Genomic DNA, 21,416 nt, shown 5'->3' with positions numbered 1-21,416 from the left:
TGCCTGAAAATGTGTCAGAGTGTGTGAAAGTGTTATCGGAAAGGATAGATGATATTCACCATCAAGTGCATTCAAACTTGAAAACGTCTGCTGATTCGATGAAGTTATCTTTTGATAAGAGATCTACTGAAGTCAGCTTTGTACTGGGAGACAAAGTGTGGTTGTATAATCCCAGGAAGACCAAAGGGAAGTCTCCTAAGTTGTCTTCTCCATGGGAAGACCCATATGACATAGTGGATCGTCTCTCAGAAGTGACTTTCCGAATAAAATGTGGTCGGCGAGGTAAGCCAAAGGTGGTGCATGCCAACAGGCTTTGGCGTTATCACGGTCCAGGACATTTCAGTTGGGATGAAGTGAACAACGGAACAAAAGACGCCACTGAAGACGTCTCACTTGAAAAAGCCACTGTTGAAGAAGAAACTCTACTCGGTTTTGAGAAGAGAAACAGTGAAACCCTTGATGAAGTTACTACCACTGATGTGACTGTTACCGATGGTAGGACAATTCCTGATGGAGCAGATGAACCCCACGTGAAGCAGAAGCCAACGAGATGGAGACCAGTACAGAAGAAGATATGTCCCGTAAAATTAAGATACTTTGTTGAATTCTAATTTTGTGTTTGTAGTGTTTGTAAATGCTCGAGTATTTACTAGATGTGCGGTATTCTTGTATATAAGACCGCCAAGAAGTGACGGCAAGAATGGAATTGAATTGCAGACAGAGATAGAGACAGACAATTGAGTCAAGCACGTGAATCGTTCGTTGTGAATTATAGCATTTGTTTAAGTTATAGAGTGACTGTGGAAATTAAGTGTATTGCAAAGTTGTATTGAGAAAAAATAAACTAGTTTTATTTAAGAAAGGACTTGTATCGCTAAAGTTTCTTCGGAAATAATTCTTACGGAAAATTAACAAACGAACAGAGATGTAACAATACTTATAATTCAAATTATGATAAAATTCATGCATTATCTTGCATTTAGTATAATTAAAACCCATCTGCCATTCATTTGCCCAACTCACTAAATGATCTAAATCCTTTTGTAAATCAGTAGCATTGTCTTCATAGGTAGGAACACCCAAGAACTTAACATCATTTGCAAAATAATAATCTATTGACCACTCTTTCATCTATGTGAATGGTGTAAATCAAAAAGAGCAAAGGTCCTAAGACTGAGCCTTGAGGTACCCACTTATGACATTAATCCAGTTTGATTGAACTCCATTTGTAACAACCCTCTGCTCTCTTCCATCCAGTCACTCTTCTATCCAATTTGCTAACTTATCCCCATATCATAGAGATAATTTTTTTCTACAAGCCTTTTGTGTGGCATCTTTTCAAATGCTTTCCAAAAATCCAGATACAATAAATCTACACCCCTACTCTCATCAACATATGCAGTAACCTTTTCAAAGAATGTCAAAAGATTTGTAAAGCAAGATTTTCCTTTAGTGAAACCTTGTTGAGTTTCTAATAAAATTGTAAACTTTGTTAAATGACTTTGCAAAGCATATTTCATCAGACTTTCCAAAATTTTTCCCACAATTGATGTAGGACGAATGGATCTGTAATTACTGGGAAAACTTTTATCACCTCCCTTAATATGAGGAGTTACATTAAATAACTTCCAATCCTCTGGTACCTGCCCACTATTTAAGGAATGACAAATAATAGTAGCAAGGAAATGGAGACCACCAGATGTGCCAGCTTCAGAACACTGGGCTATTATTTACCAAATCGTTATTCCTAAAGCATATCGTTCTGAAATATTGAAAGTTGCCCATGGGAAGTCATTTAGGTGTCAACAAGACATAAGACAAAATTATAAGACATTTCCTTTGGACAAAAATTAGGCAAAATGTTTCTCAGTTTTGTAAAACTTGTCATACCTGTCAGTTGTTCGGAAAACCTAACCAGAAAATTCCTGTTGCTCCTTTGAAACCTATCATAGCTTTCTAAGAACCCTTCAGTTGTGTGATTGTTGATTGTGTTGGACCTTTACCAAAACATCGATCAGGGAATCAGTATTTGTTGACTTTCATGTGCGCATCCACTCGTTTCCCTGTGAGAAATATTTCAGCCCAAAAAATGTCTAAGGTTTTGATTAATTTCTTTATATTTGTTGACTTGCCCAAAGATATTCTGTCTGATCAGGCATCAAATTTTATATCAGGGTTGTTTCAACAAGTTATTTATTAGCTTGGTGCTAAACAAATCAAATTTAGTGCGTATCATCCAGAATCTCAAGGTGCTCTTGATAGATTCCATTCTACCTTGAAAATTATGATACAAACTTACTGTCTCAATAACTAAAAAAAGATTGGGATGAAGGAGTTAATTTATTATTATTTGCTGTTCGTGGGTCATTTCAGGAGTCGTTAGTGTTTAGCCAGTTTGAGCTGGTGTTTGGCCATTCAGTGCATGGTCGTTTGAAGTTGCTGAAGGAACAATGGTTGGAAGATGATCTGAAAGAAATGCACTTATTGGATTACGTTTCCAAGTTTCGGTCCAGACTCTTAAATGCTTGTGAATTGGCTCGAGAAAATTTGAAGTCATCCCAAATTAGAATGAAAAACGTTTATGGCCATAAGGCTGAAGAACATAAGTTCTATCCTGGTGACATGGTTTTAGTATTGTTACCCACCATTGGACAAAAATACAAAGTAAAAAAGAAAGAAAGAAAAAACATCATACTATTAAATTGCAGTTTATCACTATGAGAGTATGATCTGGAGATAATCCATGTAATGTAATGTACTATGTAATTTTATGATCATAATGTTATTTGTATTGATTGTGTTGTATACTGTCATGATTATTGAAGTGTTATAATTCTACGAATAATGTATTATATTTAATGTATTGTTGTCAATGTATAGATATATATATATATAATATCTTAGTTAAAAATTGTCTAATGCCAATTTTTAATTCTCTAAAGAGGGGTGTGTGACTGATTTACTATTATATATATATATATTTATATCAATATTTGTTTAAGTTAAATTTATATTTAGAAATGTACATAACTTATACTGTTAAATCTGAATTGCGAAATTCCAGTCTATTCTCTAAGGTTGTAGACGATTCTCGGATATAAGAATCAACAATATACGTGTGTACGTAAATGCTAGTATAGTGTTTGTATTGTTACATAACTTGAAGTTTCGATAAACTCTCCACACGCCCATAAATATATCCAACGCGATGCGCCTATAAACAGTATCTACTATTGGTTTGCTATAGTTGGTGTGCTATAAACTTCGAAAGCTATAACTGTGATTGTTATAACGCTTATTAATCGGGGCACTGTAGATATTTGACCAGGAACATTTATAAATTTTGAACATTACAAACCATTTAACTTCAGTGGATTCACGTGAGACATTAGTACTTTTACGAAAACATTACCCAACTAGCTAGCTCCCTAGTAAGTGAATTGTACTTACATCAACTCGTAATTAACTCGCTCATCGTGAACCCTCGATAAGATATCAAGAAAGACTTTATATTGCATTGTAAAACTTTTGTATATAAATCATTGTTGGTAATAATAATTTGTAATAACTATAATTGTATATTGTCTTACTGTTTGTATATTAAAATATATTTGTATTAAAAAAGAAAAATGTGTGTATCAATCTTATCGGCAAATATCATAAATTGGATACATATCAGCATTTCTTTAACTACTAAACTTAAATTGCAATTTAACTCAGTATTAGACTATTTGAAATTGTAATACGTAACAACAGAGACAATGACTAAAGTTGGTACTTTTCCAATATCTACATTCTGAAGCTCTCTGCCAACTCCACAACCTTTGACCAGCTGGAAACGTAAGTGTTAAGAAGAAAATTGGGTGCCGTGGGTTTGTGGAGAATTGGTGCAAAACTTGTGAAGTCTGTTATGAGTCAATAGGTTTATAAAATAAACAACACAGGCAGCTACACCAGTATTGTGTTGGAGCATAACTGGAGAGAGTCACTATTCATTTGCTTAGCCCTCTTCCCCAGAATAACAGTTGTAATAGATGAAACATAATTGTTATGGACTATTACACCAAATGGCCAGAAGCATATGCTGTTCCTAACCAGGAAGCAGTATTTCTTGCAAAGAAAATCGTCAAAGAATTTGTTTTAAAATTTAGTATGCTCATCTAATTTCTCTCTGGTCAAAGACAGAGTTTCAAATCAGAAATGTTTGTGGAAATGTCCAATTCTTAGGATTAGATAGACCAGGACAAGAGCCATTCATCTGTCTTCTGCTAGCATGATGGAGAGATCCAACTGTACACTGTTAACCCATACAGTCATGGATTTAATTGAACATAAGAAAATGTTGGATCAAGATTCTCCACTGTTACTGATGTATTATCTTACAGCACTACATGAAGCTACCAGCAACACACCGTCATTACTGATGTTCTGGAGAGAACTAAAAGTGCCATTGGATCTTCTGTACTCCTTCTTATCTAGAGAACAGTCATCAAAAGAGTCATATATAGGATAGGTAGAGAGATTAAGGAAAGCCATCGATGGCTTAAACAACTTTACCCGAGAAAGAATTAAATAAATTAGTAATAAAATGAAAAATTGCTATGGTGTTAATGCTGATAAGACTGGATTCCCTTGATGTGACATGGTATGGCTGTACAAACCATGCTGCAAGAAATAATGAACTAAAGTTAAGCAGGTGCTAGGAGGGATCATATGCTTTACTGAAAATAATCAATGATGTGGTTTACAGAAGCCAGTAGATGGATGATCCAGGCCTAAGGTCATCAATCATGATCATCTTTGGAAGTACATCAGTGAGATAATGGCTAACTCGGTAATTCCAGAGAAGAATTTACTAGCAGAACCTCATTCTGATGAAGACCATGACGTTCCTGTCGAGACTACTTCCAGAGGATCAACAAGGCTAGAACCACCAGCAGATTCACCTGATCACTAACTCATGAAGACAGGACAGCCAGTTACAACAAGGGACAAGATGTCATCTCATCTGCATACCATGGATCTTTGAAGAGAAAATCACCAAAACCTCGTTGTATATCAGGCTCTTCAAATGATAGCACCACTCTGACCAACAGATACTGATTTCATTTTATTCAATAGAAATAGACTAGTTATTAGTTAGAGGTAGATATCTGGTTGTGACTAATAGATTTCACTCATAAAACAAATGTAGTCAGATCTGAGATTGGCATCCTCATGTGAATTTATTGTGGAAATTATCAGTTACTTTCGTGTGTGCAGTTGGTAAATTGTTTTTTAACAGGATAATAATCCGATGTTGGCCATACCAAACCCAGAAATGATCTGTGCTTTAATATGGCTAAGGTCTATTGTGTTGATGCCATGACAGTGATAGAGCCAATGCAAAATACGAGCTCTTTTCTGCCCAGAAAATAGGCTGCATTAGCCCACACAGTTATCTGTCAAAGAGGAGATGATTCATAGTGTTGTTTTTTAATTATTGGCAAATAAATATTCAGCTTTACACTGGAATGATATTTGAAGTGTTAATGAAACTGAAGTAGCTGAAGTTGGTGATGATGCTAGAGTTGTGTTCATCTTGCCTCATCTTAAAGCAAGTATGAGTCTGTCAACCAATCTGAGATCGTTGATTGAAGATTACGCAAATAATCTGAAAGCAACACAGAAAAAATCAACCAATTGGCTTGTAGGTTGAATATACCAATGTATATGGTTGAATATGTATATAGGTGGGCAGAGCACAGACAGCCTTTAGTGTAGCTTTGTGCTTAATTACAAAGAAACAGACTGTTCTTATCCTAAGTTCAACTCCAGCTGTCTGGAGTGTGTGTGTGTGCTGTAAAGTCAATATGCTGCATGTATAAATTCTAGCTTTGGTAAGGAAAACATTTTGAGGGTTAAACGAGAGTATCCTTGGTTGGCAGAATGTTTTTTATGGTTTTGTTCTGACAGAACATCTATTTTCTTGTCTTTAACAGATTTCAGATTGCTGGTCTTGTCATTTTGGACAGCTACGAAGTGTTACAGAAGTTGGGATTGTTAATATTCTTCTTCTGAATGATGTACATATTCAGTGTCATATAGATGAAGACGTTAATTGCCTCAGTGTACGAAGTACAAGCTTCCAATGCCGAGTTCTTCTTTTTTTTACTAGAATAGCTAACTTGGTACCATAGTGGGTTAAACTATGAGACAAAGCTGAGATGGGAGATTAATTTTTACCCAAGGCACACCAGATGGCATTGGCGTCAAAATAGTTAAAGTTCTTGCCTGTAGCAAAGGCCACCTAAATGTCCACAGCTGGATTCAAGTTGTGGAGATCATAGAACTTGCCACAAGGACATTAGTATTCATAGTGCAAACAAAGCAGGACCTAGATACATTTTCCAAGTCTTCCTTCAGGTGATTCAGTAATCTTTTGTTTGCCATTGTCTTGTTAACTGATTTTCTATGTACTTTTTATAAGATATTATTGCAACTAATGGTTAAAAATACGAAAAATTACAGGGCTCATTTATGACTGTCTTTATTGGATTAAATGTCATAATGGAAGGTGAGGGTACTGAAAAAGAGAAAGTGGAAATATTACTGATAGAAAACTAAAGAACATTTGTGTTTTGCACCTTGCTTTGAATAAATTGAATTTCATGAATATTATCATATTGAAATAAATGTCTGTCAGTTCGAATATATTATTTTTGGGGTAATTTTTAGCACCAGACAAATACTTTTAATACAGAAATGTGTTGCAAACCAAACTAAAGCCTTTTTCATGGTATACAGAAGGATGAAAGCACACTTTTTTGTCAAAGCCAATGTGTTCATATTAGTAACAAAAAACATGATCTTTAAATTCGAATATGTTAAATGGTGTAAAATGAGTAATAAGGGCCTTAACATTCAGTGATTGATTAGATCATAGCAAAAAGTGATACCGTAGAGCTTAAGAAAAAAAAGAGAAAAATTAGTGCTGCTTCAGGCCTATACCCATGTTGAGAAATATGTCTCTAAACTTCCTGATTAACTGATGTGATTGAAGGAAATGGTAGTGTCATGGTAGTGGATAAATCACTCAAGCCATTAAAGCAGTCTCTATTGGTAGTAGTAAGACAATATTATTTTAGTGTGTATTTATTTACATACTGATTTCAAGTCAGAAGGAATACTGTGTACAATTTTGGTCTCTTTATTTCAGAAAGGATATTGACTTATTATATAGGGTTCAGGGGGATCCTACTAGGATTATTCTTGGGGTGGACGGATTATCGTAGAGAGATACATTAAGATCTATGGCTTTGTTTTATCTTAAGAAAGAAAGATAAGACGTATTCTTATTGAAATTTGCAAGATCATCGGGGATCAATAAACTAAAGGTCTCCAAGTTCTTTGTACTACATTCTGAAGATAATAGGACGAGAATACACAAGTTTAAATACTGGAAAATACAGGTTAGGCTTCAATTTTCTAATTTTCGAACAGGGTGAGTTATTTATGGAATGAGTTACGTGGTCAGTAGTGGAGACATATATTTTACAGGAATTGAATGGGAATCGATGATTTCATGACAAGTAAAGGGTGGGCCTTAATGTTACTTATCCTAAGGATGTGTGTGTGTGAAAGGACATCCTTTAAGGACTAAATGATTCGTTTTCGTCTGGCGTTTATGTTATACTATCTGATAATCAAATAACAAAGTATCAAGACGCTTTACAACTCTATTTTTATTTTTGGCACGATACATGAAATAGATTTCCGTCAACTGACGATTATTCTATCGCGTGTAGACAAAACATGAAAACATCAAGATTAAATTACTCAGTGATTCATACATAGATTACAAGCCTTTAAAACACACCAACCACAGGATTTAAATAGGTTTACTCAGAGAGCTAATACACACTTTAATGGTTCTGTTTCAGTTAAAGCGAGATTCGGCAGCCTTTACAATAAAACTTCTTTAGTCAATTAAGTTAAAACTAAAGAAACTCAATATCATTATAGTGTAAATACAATAAATAGTTATGTAAGAGAGAGAGGGTATTAGACGAAACGAAACAAGTCATATCGGAGCAATACATTTAAATACATGTTAAGACTTGATAGGTAAATACATTATAAAGATCAGATATGGTAAAGTTCTTATGCTTCTCCGTTAAACAAGCTATCTCTGTGATTACATCATTAAGAATATTAATAGAATAGCTGTTTTTATATTCAGTTTTGGTCTGGGTATTCTAATTACACTCACAAAGAAAAGCCATCTTTCTGTCTAGTTTTGGTTTGGGTAGGTTTATTCTGTACAACAAAAAAGTCACACACAGTCCTGGAGTGAAAGCCAGAACTGAAGTCACACAAGAAAAACGTAGCCGTATAACTTAAAAACACGAATATAGATAGTTAGTTCAAGCCATTTCTGAAAACGTACTCTACAGTGTCAAACAACGCTTAAACTATAGTAATACAAGAATAATGTTGAAATGTTTGTGATACAAGTGTCTGACATTTAGTCATCTGAGTTAAAACGTGTCTATATAACCTGAAAAAACAAATACAGGAATAGATCTGAATTCGTAATACCAACGGTTGAATTTCACTGTTCTGTGTAAAAAAGTGGTTATGTTTAGTTTGAACATGTATAATTACAGAAACAGGACCAGAAATAAAGTCGAAATCATTTCTTAAACCTACGTTAGAATTCTGGGTAAGTTTTTATATAATTGTGGAAAATAGCAACATAACCAGCGTTTTAAAATTTACACAACTACTTACATTACATCATATTTGCCTAACGCATGAGAATTAAAGGTTAAAAATGACACTAAACGTTGATCTTATAACCTTGTTGAATGGCCCGTGAGTTTAAGTATTAAAGAGAAATAGATAGCCAAGCTTAAAGTAGCATTTTACTTTACGTGTCAATATCTCCAACAAGCATTGAGAATTATTGATTTCTAGTTAAGAAGACATATTGATATTTATAATACTAAATCGTGCTATTCTACTACACTGGAATTCCCAAGACTTCTTGGGGAATTATCATTTATTTATATCGATTACAACATTTGTTACATCACAAACCATGCTTTGTCTTTATCCTGGTGACCAAGAGTTCCAGAGAAGCATCTACAGAACAGGAAGATAGACAACAAGCATGGGGACAGAAGGAACGTCCAGTAATTTTAAAGTTATTTATTTCAACATTCTATACTCTATGTAGAAATACAATACAAACCTCTAATAACTAACTTGACAAAAATTATGAGACAAAATGATCCAGTTTTTACCGGAACAAAACCGACATAATTCAAACTCACTGTAAACATATCGAATATTGTATCTTTTAAAATTTTAGTTCCTTGATTTACTCATCATTCGTTACTAACTGCTCATCAAGTTGAAATATTCTCTATCGTCTTATTTTCTTCACTATTTACTAGAACTGGTGTATTCCATTCCCCCTTTGATAAACTAATAGCCGGAAATCCCGGTGAAAGCTACGTCAAAACATCACACGAACAAGCTGTCTTATTTTACAGTCCTTAAAACAAGTTTGTTTTGTTTTTTACAACTAAGTGGTTATTATTAGTACTTTAATCACTATACAAAAGTAAATTGAATACAAATAATCGCGAAATACTAACTTAGACTGTTGGTCGCTTAGATCAGAGGGAAATAATAATGTTTTCTACTTCCACCAGACGCCTCTTTGGTAAGGGAAATAAGTCACTATTCTTAGCAGCTATACATACACCCAGTGGCTCATCTGTGAAAGAAAATTCTGTGTTAAAATACTGAAAGTGTATGGTGTGCTACGATTATCTTAACGAACCAATGAGTTTAGTGGGTAATATTACATACAACAGAAACTATAAGCATCTACAGTTCAGCTCTAAGCTTTGTTTATTATGGGATGGTGACTTATTCTCATAATTCAGGTTTTGATGATTTAGTACTTATGTATAGTTATATCATTAAAGCGCTAGAGAACGCTACCATAGCTTATGACTGCCCAACGACTCTACATTACGATTTGTTTTCTCAAATGGCCCAAATGTGGCCTAGCTATCGGGCTGCAGATTGGAAGGACTAAGATTCGAGACAAGGTGTACTACTGAACACATTACACATTTGCAGCAGTAGGGTTATTATAAAAATAACAGAGAGTCTCTATTTGGAATGAAAGTTATACACTTTCTAAGCTTCTAAATTAGGGATGTCTGAACCCCGAGGGTTCTCACTTGGCCGTTTAAACCACATATCACATAAAATGTCCTTTAAGAAAATTACCACAACGTTTTAACGAGTTATAGTGAATAAGAGGAAGTTTAAAACCGCCTTTCAACACTGCATTCATACTTCTTATCATGAATTAGTTTTAAATATCATTTCACGAAACCTTCTGGATGGTTGTAAAAATCGCAGGTTTCTTCTTCACCTATACTTCATTTATTCTTTTTGTGGAATTTTACAACCAGTAATCGTTTTAGTAACTGAAAATGTTTTAACATTAGTATAAGCAATAAACATTTGTTGGATAAAACAGTACTTAGAACAATTAAATGAGAGTACAAAAACGACTGTTGGTGGGGTCTAGCATAACTAGTCTTGTGATTGCAAGTATAATGCAACTTTCTCCAGATAAAAGCTTACTTATCGGATGTGTTGCAAAGAAAAGATGGCAGTAATGTTAACGTGACAATGACTTGCAGAGTCTTCCCTCGGTTTTTTGTGCAGATATCTAGAACAATATATATACAGTTACAGAGTAAAGCATGTAAAAATGTGATAATATTTAAGTCTAATCAAGGAAAAAGACGTTAGTGTAGCGTATTTTTGAACAATATGCAACATTGTAAAGATCATTCTGAACAACTGTTTTTAAATAAGGATACTAGGTTAGGTACAAAAACTGGCAAGGAACCTTGGAATTATCTTATTTCATGAAAGGTTAATTTTGTTTACCTGGCTCGAATTAGGTTCAAGTTATTGGTATATTCTGAAAGCATATCAGCCAATTTTCGATACTTATTCTTTTATTACTTTGCTCTCTTTCAGTTACAGCAAGTCTAAAAGACGAGGGGTGGGTGGTGGCATAAGATTATTGGAACCAGCTCTTGCATTATGAAAGCTATAGTCTATACGTTTAGTGAGAATACATAATTAAGATCCCCCAGTGGCACAGAAGTATGTCTGTGGACTTACAACGCTAAAAACCGGGTATCGATACCCGTGGTGGGCAGAGCACAGATAGCCCTTTATGTAGCTTTGTGCTTAACTACAAATAATCAAGTATAATTGGATGAATCATGAGCATTTTTTGGAGCTTTATACTCTTGTAAATGTTCTTATTTCAATCTTTCGAAGTTCCTAACCAATGAAAACATCATGTCTTGGCTCAATACATATTGCAAATACTTCTTTCTACGGATAGCTTACTTTCGGCAAGAATATATATAGTATATTAAGTATCATAATAACACTATCCCAAAGCCGTGCCTTCATAACTGAGTGTGTTTAATTGTGAAGCCAAATATATACATCAGAAGGTAAGCAATGTTAATTCGTCACCCAAAACAACGTAAACCGCGATCAGCCTGTCATACCTTATTTCTTACGCCTTACAAAAGACTTATACAACGTGATAAGGTAAGCATAAAATCAAAGTTACAGTATACGGAATGTCCAAAGGTTATGTGACGTATCACAAACGTAAACCGAGACAAGACAGCATCAATTACGAACATATGGTTTGTGGTAGATGAAGGGCACGTGTATGCACTTTTTTACCCAAATAAGTGCAGTTACGCACAACGCATGCTCCGTCATTAACAACAACGACAAAAAAAACAGCGAAAGAGAAGGCTATGTGCGTTTTGTGGTTACCAGAGATGAAGTAGCCTACTCTAGTGCAAAAACGATAACGTACAGTGTGTGGAAATGATTAAAGGACTGCTTCAAGATCCAGGGATCATGTTACACAAGGAAGGAACCGCGATTGGCAAGTCATCACTCCTTTGACCTTTTTCTCCTGGGATCATGTGAAGGACATTGTCTAAAGGACGAAGATGCTTGATTTGGGGACTCGACGTGAACGAGTGGATAACTGTTACTGTGGTTTAAGTTTGTAATAGGTCACATAAAACTCAAAAATAGTTACCAATAAATACAATGTAATAACCTTTTATCATAAGTACAACTCAAGATCCATGATCATATTATCGTTGAAATACATATATATATATGTAAGAATGCTAAAACACCCTTTAATGATAAAGAAGTGTAAATCCTCCCCCCAAAATAAAGTTTATAAAAGTAATATGTAAAACAAAGAAAGGAATGGTTCCTTTTAGAACAAAAATTGAACTTATAATGACTATAATGCAACGTAAACAGTGATACCCTTACACTAGAAACATATACATACTGGCAATTACAATCAAATTATTACAGAGATTGCGTACAGCCCAAAACAAATACAATGGGAGTATCTACAAAATTACAATTTCTACACCACTAGTGACCTCAGAACATATGAAAATACACTAAAGTTGTTGTTGTTATTGTTCATTTAGCGCAAACTATACATTGCAATATTTGATTTCTGCCCACCGCGAGGAAGCTAACCTCGGATTGTAGCGTTGTAAAACCGGAAACTTACTGCCGACCAATCAGGGGACTAGAATGAAATAACTAAAGAATCCCGTCAAATCTTGAACATAATAACACAAAAACCTTGACTGGCTATATACCGTACTCTATTACATCTATAGATTTATATTGGAGGGGTCTGAACAACTACGACCAGAACATCAGAATCTGGCAAACAAAAAGGACCATCAGAAGTGTTAGTAAGATTTCAAGCCCCGAACTAAATATAGTGTAAATAAATAAAGTATGACATTCTTTATACCCTTCCTTGCGTAAGTAAGAGTGTTTAGCATGTACATAATTTTTGGTTACCCATGCATTCACCGTACATATTTTCAAAATCCTACCTCTAGCACATATTACTTCAAAATCAAATAAAACTTTAGGTATACTAAGTTTATTATTGGTATGATGAATAAGAAATTTTCACTGATTTTCATTTTTGTGGATATTTTCAACAGCTCATGAATATTTCAGATCGACCCAGCTGAAAATATTCTTCACTAGTAAAACAAATATTCATCACAAAATGCGTATTTGGAAAGCAAGTATCACGAACTAGTTTCATCTTTCTCACCCAATATAAATTATTTCAATGTGTATTTGGAAAGCAAGTATCACGAAGTATTTTCATATTTCTGACCCATTAGAAATCCTTTTAATGTGTATTTGGAAAGTAAGTATCACCAAGTATTTTCATCTTTCCGACCCATTAGAAATCCTTTTAATATGTATTTGGAAAGCAAGTATCACCAAGTATTTTCATCTTCCTCACCCATTAGAAATATTTTTAATGTGTATTTGGAAAGCAAGTATCACGAAGTATTTTCATCTTTCTGATCCATTATAAATCCTTTTAATATGTATTTGGAAAGCAAATACCACGAAGTATTTTCATCTTTCTGATCCATTAGAAATCCTCTTGGTCATTTTTAGTCTTGCTAACTGGAAATATTTTAGGCATTGCATCCAGTAATATCAGCTGTCCTAGCTACCAATCTAATGACTGTTGTATGGTCTCCTCCAGAAAAATTCCACTACTACTCAGCTAAATAGTGTGAATGATACTACGGAAAGTAAGGCCACAACACACTTGTATCTTAGTTTTCAAAATCCTAGCAATTATTCCCAGTCGTGCAAGTTGACAATGTTCAAAGGAACCACACTTACTAACATAATCTTTCCTAACTGCATAATAATAAAATCGTTATCGCATGAAACACCACTTGAAAGATTGGAAAGTGTGGACCATCATTTATTTTGAGCAGTGAATCTATTGATCTAACATATTTTCCTAACTTATGGCTGGTCTGTCAGTTACTCCCATTCATATTAATGAAGTCTCCTTTGGAATCTTGGTCGACCAAGCTCCGTCACCTGTGTTTACTCATCTGACTCCTCTTGGACTGTATGGTTTGAGCTTATCAACATTTTCAACTTGCTTATGTACGCCATATAAACCCTGTAACTTATAGTGTGAGTGACTGAGCTGTCAAGGCCTAATTGCTTTCAAGACATATTCTCATATCAAAGCCATACCCAGTCTCCTTGATCGAACGTAAATACTTTCACTGCTCTTTCATAGCATCCCTTCTGCCTTATGATAGCCTTTTCTAATTGTTGACATTCAAATTTATGGACATCAACTAATGCAGTCCTCAAGCACTCCACTTATTCTTATGGACATTCTGACATGCCATCTTTAAGAGCAAACCACACATCACGTCCACAGAAACTGGCACTTCTTGACAAAACGTGTATGTTTGGAGTACAACCAATTTACTTCTGTTGTATAATAGGTCCTCATGATATATGGCAAGTGTTCATCTCTATTAGTTTAGTCAGAAGTAAGAAACTTTGAAGCATCTGTTTAATAGGCTGCATTACCTGTTCTGCAGAACAATCAGACATAAAGTGATGCAGTGAATTGTACATCTGCATCACACCCAAAACGTTGTATCTCACTGAAAATAACTAGCTTTTGAAATTATCGCCTTGGTTCATATGGATTTCTTTTGTGTTACAAATCATGTTATCTATTTTACACCCAACACGTCAGTGACAGAATGCACTATTGTATCAACCAATGGATAAGTTTTGGTGACGTAATCAAAAATGACCACTTAATACTAATTACCTCTTTCTATCTCTGTAAGAAGACCAGGCATATTCTCTACACTGCAGAAACAACAATTATTTCTCAAAATTTATCCTGATTTGTGCAATTTTCCTCGTGGTTGTACACATTACACTGTGTGCACCATCACTCAATGTCGCAATGCAAATACAGCTACAAAAACACTTTTGAATGTTAACACATATGTACGTTGGTAATATACACCCCTTGTATTATGCAAAGTCTGTAGTATTTCGTATCTAAGAGCTCTGTAGACCACTAGCTATAGTACAGATTGAGAACTACATCTGGTGGTTTATAATTATGGTATAGCTTTTCTGCCTACGCTCAAGATGCCCCAGGTTATATATCTGCTATGTTCCTCAATCTCCAGCTGTTATGATGTACCTTGCTAAATGATAAGTAATTGTCATGAAGTGTCATTTGAGGCACCCATCCATCTATGGAATAATCTATATGGTTCAAAATCACTAATTCTGCTATAGCTTTCAGTCCCCTTCAGTGGCCAGGATAAAGAAATTCAATGGACAAGATCTCATTATTTAGCGATACAATCTGAGAGTATTTCTGTGTTGTGGGTCCAGGTGATATTATGCATCAAAGCCATACTCTTTCAAAGTTGTGACCCAAATTGCGTTCATCCATTCCATTTTTATAATCTATTTCAGTGGTGTGAGATACTCGAAAGATCGTGAACTTTTTGTTGTACAAGTAGTCAGGAATGAACAATATTGTCATGGTTATGCTATCTCCAATGATGTTATTAAAGTACATTTTAATGACTAAAATGCACGATCACCGCCCTCAGTACATCTAAAGTCCACTTCATATTTAGTTAATTCAGACAATAGTGCAGTGATCTAAGATAAATTGGCACAAGTATTATTAGTAGTATGATGTGGATCCGAGGAATATGTGGACCTTTTCTTCAATCATGGGTTGGGCCAATCCCTAACCACTGAAATTTTCACAGACCCCATCGAGAATCTATCCCTTCCTACAAGGTGAACATGGAATTTCACCTGTATATTCGTAAGCACATATTTCATTGATTTCAGTTTCAAGGCTGCCACTCTTATCCATTGAAGAAACATGCCCAGGATCCCAACAGTAGACTGAAACTCGTGACTAAACACCAAAACATGATCAACGTAGATCAAGCATCTCTCCCATTGGAGCATACTTAGTGTAAATTGTATCAAAGATGACAAGTGTGCTACACAGACTAAATGGCATCACACAAAGTTTCTTCAGGCCCTCTCAAGTACTTAAAGTAGTTTTGGGCTTAGTTTTGTCATTCATCTCGACTTTCCAGTGCCCAGAGGTCAGGAATAAATGGTTGAACCAACGAGCAAATTCCAGTAAATCTAGATATTATTCTATCCATTGGAGTGAAAGTTATCAATGTGTATCAATGTATTCATCCATCTAAATTATTTCTGATAATCACCATTGGTGATTGCCAAGCACTGTCTGAAGATTGTATGATTCTATCCTTCAAAATCCACCATATCTCAGCACTGACTATATCCCTATAGCTCCAGGGCAGCTTGGTTAATGGTTTTGTTATGAGATGTGCATCATCTGTCTACGTGGTTGCGAATTACTTTTGTCTGACACAAGCACAGTGGCATACTCACAGAGTTGCTGTCATTATGCTGAATCCAGATTACTTTCACAATAATTACTCTCAGATTATTTTGGCAGTTGTGTAATTGCTCTAGGACGTGGGGTGCAAAAGCAGCTCCCACTTTACTTACAGCTTCTTCAGCCATATTGTTTATTACATCCACATTTAAACACTGTTCGCTAAATGAAGTGGGTATTTACATATTTTGCATTAAATTAGTTTTTAGGTCCCCGGGTGGGTCATCGGTAGTTTTATGGACTTACAATGCTAAAATTTGGGGGTTTGATTCCACACTTTGGACAGAGTGTAGATAGCCTATTGTGTTGTGATGCGCTGAAACAACAGAAACGTTTTTACAGAAAATAGTCATACCAAATGTTTTTTTTTGTTTTTTGAATTTCGCGCAAAGCTACACGAGGGCTAACTGCGCTAGCCGTCCCTAATTTAGCAGTGTAAGACTAGAGAGAAGGCAGCTAGTCATCACCACCCACCGCCAACTCTTGGGTTATTCTTTTACCAACGAATAGTGGGATTGACCGTCACATTATATCACGCAACCACGGCTGAAAGGGCGAGCATGTTTGGTGTGACGGGGATTCGAACCCGCGACCCTCAGATTGCGAGTCGAGTGCCTTAAGCACCTGGCCATGCCGGGCCTCATACCAAATGAACATGGATATTATACTTTACTAAGCTTTTTATTGGAATATGTGTTCAAGTTACGTTTGTTGCATACTACTGTCGAGGTACAATATATATCTAGGTAAATATAAATGCTGCCATTACCCGAAATTAAAGATGCAAAACTGTGTGCTGCTTGTATTAGTGATTAATCTTAGTAAAGAACAATGGACTATCTGGGAAAGGAACAATTACTTGTTTTCCCATGGATCAGCTGATCTGGATGTCCATAGTATTAAGTAACTAAAAAGCTGATTAGTAATGTTTAATTTGTGAGGTGTAAATAATGGACAACGGGAGTGTTTATGGGCTTAGTGCGTGACAGCCATGTTAATAATCCTGCTGCTGATCTTTTATATTCCAAAGTTAGACCTTGTCGGATGATATCAAGATTAAATAATACAACATGGTAACTTGCTACTTTCTGGATTCAAAATACAAATCCATATTTAGTAAATATCAGCTAGAAAAGTTAGGAAAATATTTTGTAGTTTCTTCAAATATTATATTAAAGTGTTCATTTGGCGAAAAAGAAACATAAGATGTACTATATTAATGAATTTATCACATATTATTAAGTTTGAATGGTGTCAGTAACCCTGACAGAGACAAACAACAAGAATAGCTTTTTGGGATGAATAAATGAGTTACAATAATCATAAACACATTTTCTCTCCTACTGTTTACTGGGGCTAGAATCTGGACTAAAGATACAACTTAATAAATGGACACGTACGTGAAACTGTTTTATGACCACTTCATCAACCGGATGTGCCAGGTCCTTTCCTGTAGCCGTCACTTCAGTATGTCTCTGAAAAAAAAAGATACAGTTATCAATTGATTAAAAAATCATAATTACCTTCGTTCCAAAACAAATGTATTTTCGACAGAAGCAGCGATCCTTTACGCAAGAAAATAGAATTTAATAATTTATAATTAAAACTCTTGTCCATACTAATAATTTACCGTGTACATCATAAATATCACAATTGTGATTGAATCTTATTATATTAAGAACTACGAATATAATCAATATGAATACCAATCTTTTTGCATGACAGAGATCGTTACTAACAATCCGAAACGTTATTAGATCCCCATAGAGAGACTAGAGACCTCTAGGTGTCATATTATGTCTCCATCTGATTGTACCTTTCATCAATATATATTTACCATACATCAGCTCATTATTTCACCACCATCCTGATCTCTCTCATGAACAGCTTAAAAACGTTTGAAAAACACACTAAAACTCTTGCTACAAAATAGGATACATCATCAAACAAACATAAATCTTGATTTGTAAACTTTGACATCATAAACCTAATTTCCAGACTTAATGTTGATCTGGCTTTGCTCGTTGTTAAAATATGAAGGACTTTATAAAATTCCACACAACATACATATGTTGAATTGATCATGGGTCTAATATTTCAGTGCAGAAGAAATGTCATTCGAGTTTAAAGACACTCTCAAAAACATACTTTTGGCCTTTTAATGTGTTCTTAATCTTACATCTACATGGAAAACGTTGAATCGAACGTTACAATGTTTACCCTCATGGAACTATAACTTTGAAAACAATACATTGACGATATTTTTCTCAGCTGGCCTCATCAACAAGATAATTTAGAGAGCCTCCTCTGGCATCTCAGTTCTTTCAGCCAAAACGTGTATTTTTACTATAACAACAAAACGAAAGTGATCACATATTTTTCCAGACATCACTCACTCATCGGCATTAATTCAACCAGACCATTTCTATAGAAAACCAACCCACTTAAAAAAAAAGAAATCTGTAATTTTGATCATTCACATTATATAACACGAAGAATAGACAATTTGTTTCTGTAAAAATATTGCAAGAAAAAATTAAGAAGGCCAAATAAAAAAATGAGAAAAGCCCCCAAAGATAAGGCTCTTCAAGCCAATGATTATCTACCAAGCTTTATTCAGCAGTCTTTGACTAAGTTTACAACCCAATCAACACCACAGATTGATGCAATAACAAGTCAAGTATTTATTTCAAACATGGCGAGACTATTGGAAGCTTTTTAATAAACTGAGTAGCAACTATGTAAATAAAGCAAACGAATTTTACAGTATTCATTATCCATATGGAGAGTCATATATTGGAGAACTTGGCAGAACTATAGATCATAGAGTTAAATACACCACTAGACTGTAAAGTCCAGAAAATTATGTATTGTTAATCATTTACTATCCTGGATATCTTAAAGCACTCTAGTCTTCATTATAATCCTCATAAAACGGATCAATAATTGTATCAGCAAAATGCTTCAAATCGGAAGAGTTTTTACAAGCATCAAAACATCCACATGAGGAACTCCTGCCCCATTACAACTGCATCAGCCAGCTACACCCCCTGCTTCAGCCAAACAAGTTTCAGCTTACCAGTAAGTATAACTTTTATTTTGTCTTTTTAAAGATGTCTTAAATACTAGAATGTTTAGAGCTTATTCTTCTTAGTATTAATAAATGTTGTATGTTTTTCATTCAAAACGTCTCTCACTTATTTCTTATTCTCACATTATCCTACTTGAGTTGGTAATTGCCGTGAAAGTGCTAGTGTTTGCATCCCTGGTATTTTTAAATAAATACTATTTGTATTGGATAACTATCCCTCTGATAGAACCTGTTACATCAGCATCGGTGTTGTTAACTAGTGATACAAGGTACAATCAACAGTTTTCAAACAGAGTAATAGTACTGTTAACTAGTGATACAAGGTACAATCAATAGTTTTCAAACAGAGTAATAGTATTGTTAACTAATAATACAAGGGATCATCAGTAGTTTTCAAACAGAGTAATAGTACTGTTAACTAGTGATACAAGGTACAATCAATAGTTTTCAAACAGAGTAATAGTACTGTTAACTAGTGATACAAGGTACAATCAATAGTTTTCAAACAGAGTAATAGTACTGTTAACTAGTGATACAAGGTACAATCAATAGTTTTCAAACAAAGTAATAGTACTGTTAACTAGTGATACAAGGTACAATCAATAGTTTTCAAACAGAGTAATAGTACTGTTAACTAGTGATACAAGGTACAATCAATAGTTTTCAAACAGAGTAATAGTACTGTTAACTAGTGATACAAGGAATCATCAATAGTTTTCAAACAGAGTAATACTACAATTAACTAATGATACAAGGGATCATCAATAGTTTTCAAACAGACTAACTGTACTGTCAACTAATGATACAAGAGATCATCAATAGTTTCAAACAAACTAACTGTACTGTTAATTAGTGATACAAGGGGTCATCAATAGTTTTCAAATAGACTAAATGTACTGTCAACTAATGATACAAGGGATCATCAATAGTTCTCAAACAGACCAACTGTACTGTCAACTAATGAAACAAGGGATCATCAATAGTTTTCAAACAGACTGTCAACTAATGATACAAGGGGTCATCAATAATTTTCAAACAGACTAACTGTACTGTCAACTAATGATACAAGGGATCATCAATAGTTTTCAAACAGACTAACTGTACTGTCAACTAATGATACAAGGGATCATCAATAGTTTCAAGCAAACTAACTGTACTGTTAACTAGTGATACATGGGGTCATCAATAATTTTCAAACAGAGTAGTGGTACTGTCAATTAATGATACAAGGAATCATCAATAGTTTTCAAACAGAGTAATAGTACTGTTAAATAATGCTAAAAGGGATGACCAATAATTTTCAAACAGAGTAATAGTACTGTTAAATAATGATACAAGGAATCATCAATAGATTTCAATTAGGCTAAATGTGGTGTCAACTAATGCAGAAGAAAATATCAATAAATTTAGAATAGACTAAATGTATTGTCAACTAATGCAGCAAGGAATTATCAAAAAATCTCAAACAGAATAACAATACCGTCAACTAACGCTACAATGGATCATCAATACATTTCAAACAGACTAAATGTTCTGTCAACTAATGATACAAGGGATCATCAATATATTTCAAACAGACTACATATACTGTGAACTAATGATACAAGGGAGCATCAAAATATTTCAAACAGACTGCATGTACTGTGAACTAATGCTACAAGGAATGGGGAATATATTTGAAACAAAATAAATTTGAAACAGACTAAATGAGCTAAATGAAACCATAAAACATAGCACATGAGTTTAATGAAATGTTGGGATGTATAGATTAAACTATTTGAGTTTTCAATCTTCCAAACACAATGAACCAATTATAGTATTTTGGCACTTGTGTATAAAGTTAAAATCATAAATAATATTCAACGTTAAACTGGTACACAATTAAAAACA

At 34.5% G+C, this 21,416-nt stretch overlaps 1 protein-coding gene across 2 annotated transcripts in view; it reads right to left on the bottom strand.

The window, feature by feature from the left end:
- Positions 1-7,714: 7,714 nt before the first annotated feature.
- Positions 7,715-21,416, bottom strand: part of LOC106461534 (sodium-dependent dopamine transporter-like) — an 85,974-nt gene continuing 72,272 nt past the window's right edge. Inside the window, exons 15-17 of one of the 2 annotated variants that reach the window (XR_002611000.1) lie at positions 17,836-17,910; positions 9,645-9,766; positions 7,715-9,126 (exon numbers count right to left, since the gene is read on the bottom strand). Coding sequence is in view for 1 of the 2 variants with exons in the window: in NM_001314098.1 (NP_001301027.1) it covers positions 9,743-9,766; positions 17,836-17,910 (99 nt within the window). In the remaining variant the exon portion in view is untranslated. 2 annotated transcript variants of the gene reach the window in all.

The sequence above is a fragment of the Limulus polyphemus genome, unplaced genomic scaffold (assembly GCF_000517525.1).
Source record: "Limulus polyphemus unplaced genomic scaffold, Limulus_polyphemus-2.1.2 Scaffold981, whole genome shotgun sequence".
NCBI lineage: Eukaryota > Metazoa > Arthropoda > Merostomata > Xiphosura > Limulidae > Limulus > Limulus polyphemus.
The sequence above is the reverse complement of the archived record's forward strand: the minus strand, read 5'-3'. Positions and strand labels throughout refer to the sequence as shown.